At 38.9% G+C, this 10,449-nt stretch overlaps 2 protein-coding genes across 2 annotated transcripts; both read right to left on the reverse strand.

Annotated features, from left to right (window-relative positions):
- Positions 1 to 1,199: 1,199 nt before the first annotated feature.
- LOC147305785 (uncharacterized) lies at positions 1,200 to 5,949 on the reverse strand. The gene is made up of 6 exons (XM_086277513.1): positions 5,859 to 5,949; positions 4,404 to 4,742; positions 3,632 to 3,712; positions 3,007 to 3,099; positions 2,867 to 2,922; positions 1,200 to 2,779 (listed from the first exon to the last, which is right to left on the reverse strand). The coding sequence occupies exons 1-6, from the start codon at positions 5,902 to 5,904 to the stop codon at positions 2,675 to 2,677; spliced, it is 720 nt and encodes a 239-aa protein (XP_086133639.1). The 5' UTR covers positions 5,905 to 5,949; the 3' UTR covers positions 1,200 to 2,674.
- Positions 5,950 to 7,225: 1,276 nt separating this feature from the next.
- On the reverse strand, positions 7,226 to 9,970 carry LOC147305786 (polymeric immunoglobulin receptor-like). Its single transcript, XM_086278132.1, has 6 exons — positions 9,812 to 9,970; positions 9,050 to 9,388; positions 8,642 to 8,965; positions 7,807 to 7,911; positions 7,698 to 7,732; positions 7,226 to 7,593 (listed from the first exon to the last, which is right to left on the reverse strand). Exons 1-6 carry the CDS (start codon positions 9,849 to 9,851, stop codon positions 7,462 to 7,464), a joined length of 975 nt encoding a protein of 324 aa, XP_086134258.1. The 5' UTR covers positions 9,852 to 9,970; the 3' UTR covers positions 7,226 to 7,461.
- Positions 9,971 to 10,449: the final 479 nt, after the last annotated feature.

Below are 10,449 nucleotides of genomic sequence, written 5' to 3' on the forward strand. Positions count from 1 at the left end.
CGCCCTGCCCGTGATCAGGTACCCTGCTGGGGTAATAGGCTGGCCAAAGGAGGAGATAGAAGCCACTGACATAAAGACAAGAAAGCTCCTGACCATGCATGGAGGGTTTCACCCCAAGTCCAGCACCCTGAGGCTGTACGCTAAGCGGAAGGAAGGGGGCCGGGGACTGGTGAGTGTCAGCACCACAGTCCAGGATGAGACAAGGAACATCCAAGAATACATTGGGAAGATGGCCCCAACTGACCGAGTGCTCAGTGAATACCTCAGGCAGCAGAAACCCAAGAAAGAGGAGGGAGACGAGGAACCATCATGGAAGGACAGGCCCCTGCACGGTATGTACCACCGGCAGATAGAGGAGGTGGCTGATATCCAGAAATCCTACCAGTGGCTGGACAAAGCTGGACTGAAAGACAGCACAGAGGCACTAATCATGGCAGCACAAGAACAAGCTCTGAGTACAAGATCCATAGAGGCTGGGGTCTATCACACCAGGCAAGACCCCAGGTGCAGGCTGTGTAAAGATGCCCCAGAGACTATCCAGCACATAACAGCAGGGTGCAAGATGCTAGCAGGCAAGGCATACATGGAACGCCATAACCAAGTGGCCGGCATAGTGTACAGGAACATCTGTGCCGAGTATAACCTGGAAGTCCCGAGGTCAAAATGGGAGATGCCCCCAAGGGTGGTGGAGAATGACCGAGCTAAGATCCTGTGGGACTTCCAGATACAGACGGACAAAATGGTGGTGGCTAACCAACCGGACATAGTGGTGGTAGACAAACAGAAGAAGACGGCCGTAGTGATCGATGTAGCGGTTCCCAATGACAGCAATATCAGGAAGAAGGAACACGAGAAGCTGGAGAAATACCAAGGGCTCAGAGAAGAGCTCGAGAGGATGTGGAGGGTGAAGGTAACGGTGGTCCCCGTGGTAATCGGAGCACTAGGTGCGGTGACTCCCAAGCTAGGCGAGTGGCTCCAGCAGATCCCGGGAAAAACATCGGAGATCTCTGTCCAGAAGAGCGCAGTCCTGGGAACAGCTAAGATACTGCGCAGGACCCTCAAGCTCCCAGGCCTCTGGTAGAGGACCCGAGCTTGAAGGATAAACCGCCCGCAGGGGCGTGCTGGGTGTGTTATATCATAATAATCTGACAATACTATAATATTGGCTATATTATATTTACATTACCACAGTGAGATGACTTTAGTCTAATGAACAACATTAGCTAATTGTTATTCACTAACTAATCTTAAATGACTGTTCAGCACAGAAATGAAGCCCAACTATCATGTTTTACAGTCCCGTGGTCTCAGCCTCAGATATTCAACCAATCATAGTGATGTCATGACAAAAATGAATGACCAACAAAACATTTTTCTCCTTCATTTCTGTCAAACAACGCTGTATGTACCGTGTCTCGCGGTTAGTATCATGGTTGCTAGGCAACCTGAACAGCGCGACGAAGCGTATACCGTCCCATTTCACAAGCCTCTCACTTCCGCACTTCTCGTACTTATAGTACGCACCGTACGTAGTACGTGTAGTGCGCGTGCAGACCCTGAATTGGGACACAGCTTCAGTGTAGAGTCCGCTTCTCTGTTTTATACTTCCTCTTTTATTTTGACAGTCTGTTTTTAGTCATTGGATTCTGCTTTGCTTTTTTTTTTGTCTTATTAAGTCTGATTACTCCCAACTGTTTTCTCCTGCTGTGTCTCATTCCCTTGTTATGCCACTGTTTATATAAGCCCTGGGTTTTCCCTTATTCTTTGTTGTGTTGTACCCTCATTATGCCAAGTTGACAGATTCTGGTTTGTTTTCTTGTTGAAGTTTCTTGTTTCTAGTTTAGTTTTGCATTTGATGTTAGTTTTTTCCAGCAATAAAAGCTGCCGTTTTGATTTTAATCCTCTGTCTTGAGTCCTGCTCCTTCGTCCTGCCTGCCACACAGCCTGACCTTAACACTTTAGTTATTGTCAGTCTTTCCTTATTGCCTACTGTGTGTATATAAATTGTCTCCACTTTCTCCTTAGTCAGACCATCTATATTTTTGGCCCGAGTTTCAACCCTGTGTAATGTTCTCCTTATTCTGTAGTTTGCTTATTTTGCCTATTCATGTGTGCTTCTGGAGCTCAGGAAGATTTTGGAGTCATTTCTGAGTTTTCTTTGTGGATTTTTATGGACTTCAGTTTTTCACCTAAATAAAGACTGCTTTGTTTATTAGGTTATACACCTTGGGAGGTCCTTTTTGGCACAATTATAACATTTATAAGCAAACTGAACAAACACTATATCACATATAAACAGTCTTTTGTGGATTCAAGATGTTTTTCTGATCTTAATGTTCTTTTTCTTTTAGCTGCTCCCTTTATGAGCGTCACTCGAGTCATAAGAGATGCGTTTGACGACAAGCGCACACATACAAGTAGAGCTGTGGCGAGTCGAATAGGTACTAATGGAAAAGGGGCTTTAGTGCCAACTGTGCATTGTTTAAGTGCCACAGCCTTCATGAGTATTGTTGCTAAACATGTACAACACCTTATGACCACACGGCAGGTGCTTCCAGCATGGGACAAGTGGCCCCAACCTGGTAAAAGCAAGATGTTCCTAATAAATTGTTTGGTGAGTGATTAGATCGTTTTAGTTGCATTAGTTCTGATGGTGAGAAGGTGAAACAAAGGTTCAGAGGTTACAGTAGATTTTATTATGACTGCTGCAGGTTTCATCCACTGGGGGGGTGAAGTCTGCACATCTAGAGACTGGAGAGCACTTCCTGCATGTGGAAAACTGACAACACAGTGTAAAGTATTAGTTCTACATTCATATACTCGGTGATCCAGCCTCTGAATTTAGACATAAACAGAGATGATTCACCTCCAGGTTTCTGCTTGTGTTGTTCTTTGTGTCTGACTGCCTCCTGGTGGTCAAACCTGTGGAGCACAAATACAAAAGCTTTTCTTTTCTTTTTCTGTTTAGTTAAAATATTATTAATATTGAGCTAGAGGGACACTCACCGTCAGTCTCCCTTATTCTGATCCATTTGTAGAAGAGCAACACAACAGCAGCAAACAGCACAGAGACACATGTGACCAAAGGCAGGACATAAGCTGAGCAGGTAAGAAGAGACAGAGGAGTAAAAGAAAACATCAGAAAAATTAAATGAATAATAATTAAATCATTATTTAAGTGAATACTTTACCCACTTAAATACCTTTTGATGTAGAATATATAGACAGTATATAAAGTTTATTTATGCTACTTCCAACCACTTCTGCCTTCAAAAATGTACTTTTAACAGCTTAAAGGTGAAAAATTTGCATTTTGTGTATATAGTCATGAATCTGTATATACAAGAGCAGTCAGATGACAAATATTTTCAAGGACAAGGAAAATACAGGGAGTTCTTTTTGCTTATTTTTGCTCAACATGCTTATTTGTGCTTTCTCAGCTCCCAAGTCCAAGGCATCAACTTTAATTTCACTCAGTACCAGACAATAAAAACACTCCAGAGAGTCACTAGTTAAGCTTTCTGACTGACTCCTAAAACAAGGTTTTAAAAACTTGAAGTAGTCTTTACATTTTGTTATAAATAACAAAATATTCTGTAGATATGAGAGAGGTAGCTGCGCACACTCGTACCTTTGAAACTAAGAGCCTGAGCGGTTTCGTCAGTCTGCTGCTGTTCAAGCTGCCTCAGTGTCTCAGGGAAAGTCTTCAAGGCTGTGAATAACAAAATAAACCAGTTAATTAATGTAGCTGCATGATGCATGCAATACTTTATGACCAACAACTAAGTTTATTGATTTAAATATAATACTATGACATTTAAAAGATCAGCAGCTGTCTGTAATCTATAAAAAAAATGAAACGAGGGTTTTGGCAACATCGACTGTCGCCACCAATTACTGTATTTTTGGACCAGAGTATTTTTTTATACATGTTACCCGGGAACACATTAAGCTAACATTTGCAGAAATCTTGATAATAAAACGTAGAACCATTGATTTCTTAAACCATTACTTGGTTTAAGGCATGACTTAAGAATTAAGTGGGATTGTTCAATGTCTATGTGAGGTCATTTTTCTTATTTGTGACCTTCATGTCTGAAACAAAGGCTCACATCAGACTTTAACAGTAAAAGGTTGTTTTTTTTTGTTTAGTTTTTTTTAACCTCATGTTAAAATTGTAAAGTTTTAATATTATCAATACTGGCTCAATATCGGATTGTAAAGTAAAACATGTCTTGACTGTTCTTGCAGGTAAATCTGCAGGTGCGGCACTTGTATTACACAAAACAGATGAAACGAAATGGTGAAAACTTTATGGCTGATCCATAAAAATGCAATGCATTGTGAGGATTATGACTGAGGATTTTGATTTGTCCTTATTTATAAATGACGAAGAAACTCACCATCTATAACTCTGACTTCAAACTCCTGATATGAGTCTGGTAAGAGAGGCCGTTCCAAACCACACGAGTATCGTCCAGAGTCGGACTTTGTGAGCTCTGTGAAGCTCACATACAGAACTGTAGACGATACTGGAAAGGATCCCTCTTCATACTGGATGCTATATCGGCCCCTTTGAGCTGTGTCACCTTCAGTTTCAATGAGAACGTCTCCTTCTTCGCATTTATCCTTACAGAGAAACTTTTTTCTTCCAGATAAGGAGAAGGAGCACTCCACTGTGATACTGCCTCCTTCTGTGTGGATGATTGTTTTTGCATTGATGAGCCCACAGCTACACAGCGCTGTGGAAAACATACATAATGATAGTGATTACTCTTTTCTGTTAAACGTTAATTGTTGAACAGAATCCAGCATCAGGCTGAGAACGTTCAGCATATCTCTGATTCTGTTTAATTCATCTAGTTTATTACCGACAATCAAGATTTACGTCTGCATTCGTCTCTCTTTCATATAATTAACTCTATATTTGTTAAATCTTACAGTGTGGAAATTTTACTCTGGGTTAAAAGGTCCAGTCAGTTAACTGCTAAGTTAAAATTTTAAAACTCTTTTTCTTTTTACCTTATGTCATTCTCATTAAATATGTTTCCCTTCTTTCTTTGCACAAGGTTTTACTACTTCGTCAAAGGAAACCAAATATATATACAAATGTTAATTTTTGGCTGGAAAATTGTCAAAATAATGTTTATTATGTTACACCCCGGCCTAGGCAACCGGCGTGCAACGCAGGAAAATAAAAATAAGGAAAAAACACACGACAAAAAAACCCACTAAGGCTCTCCACCAAATTCCCAAAACGGAAGTGTCTCAAAACGAAAGTATTGACAAAACCCATTTACAGCTATTTACAACAAACTATTTATTTACAACACAGGGGGAGATCGCGACCATGACATACTGAAACACAAGGCTTAAATACATAGAAGGAGCAATCAGGGAATGGACCACAGGAGGGAAACACAGCTGGGGCAAATTAGACCTGACGAGACAAGGAAACGTAAACTGAACACACTAAGATAACACAGACTTTCAAAGTAAAGCAGGAAATACATGACAGTCACGCAAAAAACAAAAAACTGACAACACCGAAACGTAACAATAAATAAAAACATAAATTAAATAGCACTATGACAGAAAACAAAAGGAAATAAGTATTAATCACAATTTGCGTGGTTTCCTTTCTTTTAGCATTGGGCCAGTTAGGTTTAGATAGGTTTTTTTTTTTTTTTACACTCCTTTTAGTTCTTACTAAATTAGATTACAAAAATATATTGAAACAGATGCATATGATTAATACTGGAACACTGAAATGCACTATAAAGTAAAGCGCCTGAGTGAACCTATAGCTGCTTTAAACCGCTTGAATCAATATGATGAGAAGGACAATGAGTTCTCACCTGAGAAGAAGAAGGACCAGTAGAAGAGGAGACAGTGGATGTTCATTCTGAAGTTAATTCAGTAGGAGAATAAACTGCAGGAGATCACTTCACTGCTTCTAGTCTCTAAATATCTGAGCAGTCGGGAAGCTGAAGCTACACACTTCAGTGTCTCGCTTCCTCATTTTGCTTTGAACTTTTCTTCTACACCCACCATTTAATTGTGTTAGGAATCAGTCAGTCCTATTGACCTGCAGCTGGTTCAGAATTCACCAGTAATACTTGCCCAGTAAAGGCCTATCTTCACTGGTTACCAGTAAAATATAGGATTTAAAGATTGTTTTCTTTGTTTTGAAAACACAAAGGTTACCCTCCCCGCTAACGCTGCAGAAAATAAAATCTTAAAAACAAAAACACTTTAACTGAACCCCCGCTGAGGTTCACCTGGAGTGAACTTTAACGCCACATCTTCCTTCCTACAATAACTTTTTCAACCTGAGTATTTTTTGTTGGGATGTTGACTGTCTGAAATTTAATGGTCACAGTATGTCTGACCACATTGTTTAATTATTTACAGTTTATGTATTTCATGTACATCAGTGCCCATTTTTGATGAAGGCAGCAGAAGGTAAATGCTCTTTTTGTCTTGTTCTAAGTTGCCATGTGCCTAATACAGCACGAAGTGGATATATTTTGTAAGTCATATCCTCTGTTTACGTGATAATGTCTCTAAAATATACATATTTACTCTACAAAGAGTAAATATATGAACATCAAAGTTAGTTACATTTGATAAGCTCCTCCTGAAAACTCTGCAGCATAATTTCAAAGAGATTAAAAATAGACACCAGGTGCCTCTCTGACAAGTAGTCGCTTCCTTATTGTGGTGAAGACAGATGTAAGAAAAAATAGATCATCTACATCTCCTGTCAGAAGTGATCAGTATTCTGTGGAGTCAGATTGAGGCTGGATAGCATATTGTGTTTGTATATATATATATATATATATTGAGATATAACCTGAGGTAACCTGAGTTCCTCCTCAGGGCCGTAAAAATTACAGCAATGCAGATTTCTTATAATAATAGTAATGAAAGTGGAAGTCATCATGAAAAAGAATAGAAATAAACGGAAGTTCTTGACATGTATCTAGCAGACAAAAGAATAATTATGATTCATGTGACATTACCAATAAATTACATTCACAGGGCCGCATTTAAGGGGATCAGATATCATTTAAACATTGAAATTTAACTTCACGCTCATTGACTTGAGACATTCCTTGCCTAGCAATAAACCAGTGAAGGCTAATGTTGATTTTATGTTTTTTCTCTTTATTTCATTATGTAGACATGAAAAAAAGTAAAACTCTCCAAATTGTTCGTACTGTTTAAGCTTTATTGTCACATGCAGCAAAAATACCACGAGAAACTACTACATCTTTACTGAATACTCCATAACTAACCAGGTAACACTTACTTTTAACTGAATAAAAGATTTACCAAAGTAAATCCACACCTTTTGCCTTTCTTCTTCTTTTCTAACTAAATTTATAAACAATGTGAGGAAAAGGAAAAGACACATTCTACCAGAAAGAAACCCCCCCGAACATAATCTATTGATTATCAGTGCAGATTTGCATTTGGTGGAGGCTCAAATAAAGAGTACAGCGCTTCTTCCCTGCTGCTGAGCTCCTGGTATGTTGACCCGTCAGTGGCACTTTGGTAGACTTCAGCAACATCATCATAGACAGCAACCTAAAACAAACAAACAATCGATCAAGCAAACAGACAGACCTACAAACAAATTATTGGGATGACAAGGAGTGATAGCTGAAATAACTGATTTCAGAGAGAAATACCTCCATATTTCTTCCATTACCTCTCGTGTTCACATCTGTAAGATATAGCAGAAACGTGTTTTTTTCTTTCCTTTTAATAGAAACTTAATAAACAATAAAAGTAACTTACACTGAACACGCTTACGCTTTATCTTCAGTTTGTAGAAGAGCAGAACAAAAACAGCGAGTAGCACCACAACCACAGTCACGCATACAGCCAGCAGCAGGATGTTACCTGATTGAGAGGCGGGGGAGAGTGGGAACGATTGAACAAATTAAACCATTTGCACATGAGAATTGCAGATGACCTCGGGCAAATTAGCTTGTAATTTTCTCTCATATAGTACACCTTCAAGGTCTGTACGATGAAGCAGGATTGGAGTCTGCTTAATAAGATCCAAAGTAGTAGTTGTATAAACACTGACTCTTACAAACTTCATTCCTGCTGGTTTTAATTCTTGTTTTCATACTTGTTCATTGCATGATCTCACTTTTCACACTCCTGGGACTGCAGCTGAAAGAAGAGGACTAAACGACTGAGGAGAAAAGAGTTTTATGCACATTAAAATAATTTAACAAACTGCCTGAAACCCTGGATCAACTTATTGAGGTGGTAACCGTCTTTGTGTGATTCCTGATATTGAAGTAAACTTAATCAGATAAGGAAAGGATTTTCTGGTTATACTGAACTTTATTTGTGATAAGGGCTCTAAAAGATGCCTCACATATTCTCCCATTTTAAAATGAGATATAAGCTTGATTATAACCTGCTACTCTTTGATTAAGGGATGTAAGTTGACACAGGGTTTCTGCAGACTGCATCAAGTTGGACTGGAAAAGTTCATTCTTCATCTTGAAAACACAATGAAAGCAAATGGAAGGACTACTATGGACCATTGCATGTATCAGTAAAGTCGTTCATCAGACCCGGAGACATGCAGGTACATTTTCCAGTAGAAACTCACCATCTGTTACTGAGATCTCAAATTCCAGGCATGTATTTTTTGCATCTTTTTTTCGCACGCCACACTTGTACCGCCCAGAGTCCGACTTGATTAGGTTTGTGATGGTCACGTTAAACACCGTGTTACTCCAATACTCAATTTCATGTCTGCCATTCATAATTGTGAGATTATTTGTGTTGATGATCGTTGTTTTACATTCATCTTTACAGAGGAACTTTATGTTTCGTGAATGTAAAGGCAAGAGGCATCTGATTGTAACCTCTCCTCCCACAGTAGCACTGTAGACTTTGGGTTTACCATTGGTGATATCTTCTTCACAGAGTTCTGTTGAGATATAAAAATATAGACTGACATAGAGAACTACCTGAAGCAATCAATATAAAATCCTTGACTTTGGAAGAAACTCACCTCTAACTTTGAGCTCTACTACCTGAAATAAATTCAGGGATGAAGAATTGCTCACACCAATTTTGTACCGTCCAGAGTCAGACTGGGTCAGCTCTTTGATGACTGCATGCACTCTCTTGTCACTTATGTCATATCGTATTATGTATCTGCCACTCTCAGCTCTGTTTTCAGTAGTTTCAATGAGGATGTCTTCCTTTTCAGTGTCATTCCTGCAGATATATTTTCTACTTCCTGCAGGCACTTCATGGTCAAGTTCAATTCTGAAGTCTTCGCCTTCCACTTTTGTATAAAGGTTTGTTTGTGCGTTGATGAGATGAGTATTTTTGTCAAATAGTCCTGCTGTGATATAAAGAACAACACCCTTGGTCAATATAAAACTCTTGTTTGTGACTCAACTCAAGAGTTGTGAGTATTTAGCTAATTTAATACCTTCTTGTATTTTGATTATTTTCTCTAATGTCTCTAATTTATGAAATTTGCAGGTGTGTTTTTCTTGCTTTTGTCATCCAAATTTGACATTTCTGGGTTTTGGATTTAAACCCTGGACAGTAAGAAATATTTTGGACTATTTTATTGACAAACAATGATATCAATATCAATAAAAAAACATTCAAAATTTGCAAATTCATAGTCTCTGTGTGTTCAGAGATAAATTAGTATGAATTTAACTTTTTTTGCCCAGAAACTGGTAATAATGATAATGAAAACTTCACAAAATGTGAGCTGCTGTATTTAAGAGTCATTCTGGTGACGGATACTCACCTGATAAGACACAGAAGAACAGAACATGGTGGATATTCATTCTGAATCTTGAGCCTGTTGGTTTGACAGTCAGACAATCAACAAATGGCTGGAGAACTGCCTCTGTCTGGTGTTTAAATAAATCCTTGCAACTTCTCAGTTTAACCTTTACCAACTTCCTGAGTTAAGTTACTCCACTAAACTGTTATGTCACCCCCCTGCCGCCTTCTCCAAAACTGAGCTTTTACTCAATTTCCCACTCAGTCTTCCTTATTTTTGTTTTGACTGTGACCTCATTTGGAAATAATAACCTGAGATAAATGTTGAACATTTTTAGATGATGCCTGTCACCCCTTTCCTCCAGTTAAACCACTTCACTCTTCCTCACTGGTATCTATTTGGCATTTACGTCTCAGGTGTTGACAGATCTTTCTCCCGGTTGAATACAACTGACAAGGATGATTCTCTACAAACTGACTAAACAAACACCTTAGATATTTAAACATATTCTTTTCTTGAAAAGGTCAAACTGGCAGATGTGTCAAAAAAAACTGCAGCATCATTTTTTAAGTACTGAGACTGATTCTTACACTTCTGTGTGATTTTTGTGCCTAACAGGGTTCAGGTCACGGGGGTAACAGTCTGAGCAGAGAAACGCA

Source organism: Aulonocara sp. 'chitande type north' Nkhata Bay, linkage group LG20 (assembly GCF_057382095.1).
Source record: "Aulonocara sp. 'chitande type north' Nkhata Bay isolate Kocher_YH1m ecotype deep benthic linkage group LG20, A_spYH_male_GT1.1, whole genome shotgun sequence".
Taxonomy (NCBI): domain Eukaryota; kingdom Metazoa; phylum Chordata; class Actinopteri; order Cichliformes; family Cichlidae; genus Aulonocara; species Aulonocara sp. 'chitande type north' Nkhata Bay.